At 57.0% G+C, this 6,366-nt stretch overlaps 1 protein-coding gene across 1 annotated transcript; it reads right to left on the bottom strand.

Moving 5' to 3' along the window:
- Positions 1-3,308: 3,308 nt before the first annotated feature.
- Positions 3,309-6,307, bottom strand: LOC119316590 (cytochrome P450 734A2-like). The gene is made up of 4 exons (XM_037590919.1): positions 5,869-6,307; positions 5,191-5,414; positions 4,417-5,076; positions 3,309-4,281 (listed from the first exon to the last, which is right to left on the bottom strand). Exons 1-4 carry the CDS (start codon positions 6,188-6,190, stop codon positions 3,781-3,783), a joined length of 1,707 nt encoding a protein of 568 aa, XP_037446816.1. The 5' UTR covers positions 6,191-6,307; the 3' UTR covers positions 3,309-3,780.
- Positions 6,308-6,366: the final 59 nt, after the last annotated feature.

The following is a 6,366-nucleotide window of genomic DNA, read 5'->3' as shown; positions in this document are numbered from 1 at the left end:
ATGTGGCAGTATAGATGCCTCGATTTTCGGAGATTCATTAAAAAGGAGGAGATACATTAAATATTTTGGCTTTGTGTAAAATTAATAACAGGTGACGTCACGGCGGGTTATCAAGATTCCAGAGGATGATGTCATGGCGAGTTGTCAGTTCTCATGAAGGTAATGAAGAAGGAATTTTTCTAAGTGTTGAATATTGATGTGAACAAGTTCAAATCAACCTGGGGCCTAATGTTGAGGATATAGCTATTGCACAAGACAAAGCCCGTGAAGGAGTCGAATATGGCGGTTCATGAGGATGACTTATGGAGAGCCCAAGGCCCAAGGGCGACTTAAGGCCCGTAGGTGTAAACCACCATATGAGCATAACTTATGTTGTAAGGAATATATAGTTAGTCACCGAGCCGGACACGTTGTTGATGAGCCGGCAGGGACTCTGTAAGCCACCGGGTGTCAACATGTATATAAAGGGATGACCCAGCGGCGACTTAGGGCAAGAAACAAGAGACCGAAAGCTAGGTCAAGCGTATTCGCTCCCTGGTAATCAAGACATAAACAATACCACCCCAAATTGGATTAGGCTTTTACCTTCACCGTAAGGGGCCGAACCAGTATAAACTCCCTGTGTCCTTTGTCCTGCTTAACCCCTTTAAGTTAACCTAGTTGTGATGGCTCCACAACTAAGTCCTCACACCATGACATCTCCCGTGACAATCCCACGACACTTCTTCTTCAGACCGCTGACTATATCATCCGGATCATCATCGTCGCCGTCCTCCTCCTCCCCCCTCCTGATGCTGCTCTCCGGCGGCCCAATGCTGCTGTTGCTGTGCGCCACCGCCGGTATGGGTGTAGGTCTGCTGCGTGGTCGTCTGGGAGTAGGACTGCTACTGCTGGTAGTTGCCGAACTGGGTGGGATCTGAGTCTTCCACCTGCCCGTCCTCATAGCCCCCTCCCCTCTCCCTCGCCTCTGTCATGGATGATATTGAGCATCTCCTTGTGTGCGTCGTACGCCGGCTCCCCCACTCTTGGCATTGCAGCAAACAGCGTGCGGGCACCCATCTGCTCTCCATCCGTCGTCCTCGCCCGGACGAGCGGCGGCGAAGAATACTCGGAAAAGAGCGGCACCGCGTTAACATTGACAATGTGAGGAACCGTACCAGCAGGGGCTGCGAGCTGCTTGGCGACATAGTAGTACGGAGGCTTGTAAGGCTCCGGCCGCGTCACCGCCTGTACTGTGGGCGCGCCTCTTTGGCGGCGTCCGCCACGGCCTCGCCGACGCCTCGTCCGCCACGCCAACCACACCCATCGCCACCACCAGGCCCACCGGCGGCCATATGCTTCTTCAGCTTCTCCTTCTTTGTGACATTCTCTTTGACGCGTCGATTTTGCCACGTCTCCGAGCTGATCTTCTGGGCGAGCGTGATGCTCGGATCCTCCGGCACCTCCGCCGGCTCCATCTCCCACAGGTTCTCCGACGGTTCCATGCATCGGCAGCTGAGTGAAGGAAAGCGTGGGAGAAAAGAGTGGGAATTGGATGGAGAGCGGCGGGAGTGGAGAGTGAGGGATTTTGGCGTGGAAAAAGTGTGGGATGCTACAAAAGCGCGGCCTCGGTCTTCCTTTTGGGTGGGCCAGAGCGGCGGAGAGCGACGTTTCGCATGTCCGGACTCCCGCAAACCTCCCACGTTTGTCTCCGGTTTACGGGAGCAATCGTGTCCGAACCGTCTAGCCTACTGATACAGGACCGCATTGGATGACTTTCACAGTCCGAACAGCGTGGTTCAAACAGTTGCAAAAAATTTAAGGGTCTTTGTTGGAGATGCCAACGTGATATATGCATGACGATAGCGTTGGGTAGTATAAAATGTGGTGGCCGAGTGACACGAGTAGGATCCATGCTACAACGACATTAAGGCCCAGTTTTTTTTGCTAGAATCTGGGGATTTCCCCAGAATCCGATCCCTACCCAGCTTCTCCCAGAATCTTTCAGATTTATTTGTTTTACAATCCTGTCTAATTAGACCCTAACTAGATAGGATTGTAAAATAAATGGGGCTCAAAGATTCCGGAAGAAGCTGGGTAAGGGTCGGATTGTGAGAGAATTCTCAGATTCTGGCAAAAGAACTGGACCTAAACCGGTGGCCGACGGCGGGAGCTGGGCCACATTTCCATTTATTTTCTACGGAACCCAGCGGTCATCTGAGAGCAACTTGATAAAAACTGGACCAAGTATGCATAGTCCCAGATTCCGCGTTTAGACATAGTAGTAGGCTTCCCGCTTCTTCACTCAATGACTCGTTGGGCAATCCACATACGTATAAATAACGTTATGAAATCCCAGCATTCTAAGTAATAAGACAAATGAAGCATCGTAATGACGTCTTGTCAGATGATTTTATGACTCTTGTTCTAGTGACCATTTGTTGGACGTGCTGGTTGGAAAACTGAATTATCATAATCCACCCTGACACCGAACGCAGTCTAAATCGCGTGTATACGCTTGGAATCCACAACAAGGACGTCGATGGCGACAAATGCACCTATAAAAGGTCTATCATACGCGTTCCAGGTAGTAAAATCTCAACGCAGTAGCTCGCCTAACTCAGCGCACACACCCTCTCTCGAAAAAAAAAAAACTCAGCGCACACGTTCCCACTGCGGGGCGCAGAACGGCTCGACCCGCGAATCGGGTGGAGAAACGGGGGTTTGGCACGGCCGCATGGGTCGGGCCGGTAAAAACCCACAGACGACGCCCACCGGTTTTTTTCCGGCGAGCAGCACGAGAGAGAGCCCAGCCGGGTGCTTCCTCCGTTGTCCGTTTGCGTAACCGTTGGGAATGCTCCTTGCGGCAGTGACAGCTAGCCCCCAACCACAGGCAGAGGCAGAGGCAGAGGCAGAGGCAGCCCCTGGCTGTGCAGTGCCCACCGGGATTTGGCTGCCGGCCCCACCCCAAATGTCCACTCTCGATTCTTTCAGCCTCTCTTCCTTCACAAATACAATCCTAGTATATCTGGTTTTCGTATGAATGTTCTGTGGGCCGCACAAGCACACAATTAGACTCCTCTGGTTGGCTTTGAATTTGCTTGGATTTCCTACTTTCTATAGACCATTTTTAAACAAAAGCGAGTCATTAGACAGGACCAGGATTGTTAAATAGGCGAGTTCTTTCTTCTTTGTATAATGGAGGCAGGATCTTTCTTTTTTTTTTTGCGAAAATAATGGAGGCAGGATCACCGACCACACACTGAAGAGGCCGGCAAAAAGGAGGAGAATGCCGCGCGCAAGGTAGACACGGGGTTCCCAGGAAATTATTATAAACATGACACCATTTTCACTTCTTTCCTTCCCGACGGGCGATGATGATGATGATGATGGAATAAACATCTGTACAAATACACACACCAGAAGCCATGGGCAACACAACAAGAAGAGAGGAGCAGAGGTGGGGTGGGGGCCTTCCTCCTCCTGTGTGCCATCAAATCTTAGAAAAGGCTGGCCTGATCCGGTCTGTTAAGGAGGGCATTTTTGGCAACCTGCCGGGCCCCAGCCCACACACAGGCCAGGACAAAAAGTTAGTCATTCTTTGGCTCTTTCTATCACCTGGACTCACATATATACACACTACACAGCAGCAGGGCGAGGGGCTGGCTGGAGGGGCGTTTCGGTCATCTTGGCCTTGTCCTATGATGATTTTCGTCCATGTCCATCCATGGTGACCCACGCCGCCCCTTCCTGCCCTACCCTTCTTCTTTTCTACTCTAGTGGAAACATTCTCATGTTCTGTCAGTCTTGACACAAGAATTCCGGTCTGGGACAGGAGGAGGAGGTCGTGGAGTCCGCCGCCGACGGCTGCGATGCGAGCGGGCGGAAGATCAGCGGCGCGCCGTACTGCGGGTAGAGGAGCATGAGCACCGTGGGCGCGTGCACGTAGTTGGGGGACGTCCGGATCTGGAACCGCCGCAGGAGGACGGCCATGGTGAGCTTGGCCTCCAGGCGCGCCAGGTTCTGCCCCACGCACATCCGGGCCCCGAGCCCGAAGGGTATGAAGGCCAGCGGGTGCTTCGCCGCCCTCGCCGCCCCGCCGGCGAATCGCGCCGGGTTGAACTGCGCCGCGTCCTGGCCCCAGTGCCGCGCGTCGTGGTGGATGGCCATGATCGGGATGAGCAGCTCCATGTCGCGCGGGATCATGCACCCGTCCGACAGCCGCACGTCCGCCTTGGCGCGCCGGATCGTCGCCACCGCCGGCGGGTACAGCCGGAGCGTCTCGTTGATGATCATGCCCAGCTGTCGTGACAAAACACATGGAACATGCAGAGAGTGTGTGTCAGCGCTTGGAGAAAATGACCGAAACGCACTTCTGCCTGCGGCGGGTTTGAAATTTCTCCTGCAGACGGGAACGAATCGGATGAGAGGACGTACCGTTTTCAGCCTGGGGAGGTGCTCCTTGGAGGGGTCATCGGAGCCGCACACGTCGAGGACCTCGCGCCGGGCGCGCTCTTGCCACTCCGGGTGCATGGCGAGCAGCACGGTGGCCCACGTCAGGAGGTTGGTCGTCGTCTGCTTCCCGGCGAAGAAGAGCGTCTTGCACTCCTCCACCATGTCATGTACCGGGATCGCCTTCGCCGCCAGCGCCCGCGTCGTCCTCTGGCTGGCATTGATCATCAGCCCGAGCAAGTCGCGGAAGCTCCCGGTGTCGGCCTTCTCGCCCTCGGCGGCTTTCATGGCGGCGGCGGCCTCCTCGCTGCGCCGGCCGATGAGCCTGGTCAGGTTCCGCCGGATACCCCTGTCCAGCTTCCACGACAGCCAGTTCTTCTTGGTCGGCATGAACCGGTAGCCTGGGACGAGCACCTTGCGGAACGCCTCGGAGGCGAAGGCCATCAGCTGGCTCTGCATGCCGAACACCACGCGGCCGTCGTTGTAGCTGCCGCCGAAGGTGGCGCGCGTGATGGCCTCCTCCGTCACCTCCTGGAACCACTCCGCCACGTCCACCTCCACCTCGCCGCTGCCGTCGGCCGCCGCCATCTCCCGCCACTTCTCCGCCAGCGCGGCCACCGACCTGCCGACATGCGGCACCAGGCGCTGCAAAAATGGAACCACGTCGCCGTCAGTCCATCCGTTCATCCAACCGTCGCACGCGCCGCCAGCGCGGCCACGAACAAAAAGAAAAACAGGGGAGCAGCACGGCGGCCGTACGTTGAGGTTGTCGGGGTAGAAGGCGTCGCCGAGGACGCGGCGGTGGAGCGCCCACTTGTCCCCGTGGAGGCTGACGAGGCCGTCCCCCTCGAGCTGGCGCACGACGGGGTGCGCCTCGTAGCGGTCGAAGGCGTCGGCGCGGGTCAGGAAGATCTCCCGGATCAGCTCCGGCTCCGCCACCGTCAGCCGCGGCGTCGGCCCGAACCATATCAAGAACGTCGGACCTGCATCGTCGCCAAAACCATTAGCGATGACCCAAAAGGACGGAAATTGCCATTCGACGCAAGAACCAGAGGGAAACAGAGGTGTCTGTGTGAGGAGGAAGAAGCGAAGTAAGTGCCATAAACCCCATATGCTCAAACGGAAGAGAGATAAGCTAGGTGAGCTGAGCTGACAACAAGAGACAAAAGCTGAGCCCTGGTCACAAACAGACGGGCAGGGAGACAGAGGGAGGAGCCAAACAGAAAATCGGACAGGGAGGCGAGGGAGCAGATCAACAAGCAGATGCAACCAAAACCGCCCAAAAAGATGAGCAATTAGGCCACTGAGAGACGCAGGCAGATGATGCTGGCTGGCTGGCTGAGATACTATTCTTGCACAACACATGCGTATACGTGTGTGCGCGCGCGCGTATGTATGCATGAGCGGCGGCGAGGAGGGAGGGAGGGAGGGACGCACCGTAGATCTTCCGCCAGTAGTGGTAGAAGGCGAGGACGCGGGGGAGCGCGTTGTGGGAGGTGGGCGGCGACATGGGCTTGGAGGAGGCCTCCACCATGAGCCCCACCATCTCCTTCACCGACCCCAGCAGGAAGCGGTACGGCGGCCCGCGGACGCCCTGCGCCGCGAAGTGCGCCTCCAGCCGACGCGGCCGCCACCAGAGCGCGTCCGCCACCCGCGCCGCCACGTGCAGCGCCAGCCACGCTGACAGCAGCACGGCCGCCGCGCGCCACGACACCCAGCCGCGCCACGCCCACGCCGCCGCCTCCATCTCGTCCCCCATTGCCGCCGTGGTCGGCTCGGCTCGGCTCCCCTGTTTCTTGTTTCTTGAAGCAGAGTAGGCAGGGCGGGGAAGACGATGATGCGTCGTTCTTCTCTCACGTGAGCCGGCGTTAATGGCGTGGGGTTTTGGGTGACAGGGGAAGGCAAGGGCGGGGTTATATAGTGCGGAGGGAGGAG

This window comes from Triticum dicoccoides, chromosome 6A (assembly GCF_002162155.2).
Source record: "Triticum dicoccoides isolate Atlit2015 ecotype Zavitan chromosome 6A, WEW_v2.0, whole genome shotgun sequence".
In the NCBI taxonomy this organism is placed as follows: domain Eukaryota; kingdom Viridiplantae; phylum Streptophyta; class Magnoliopsida; order Poales; family Poaceae; genus Triticum; species Triticum dicoccoides.
This window is presented reverse-complemented; position numbering and strand designations above follow the sequence as displayed.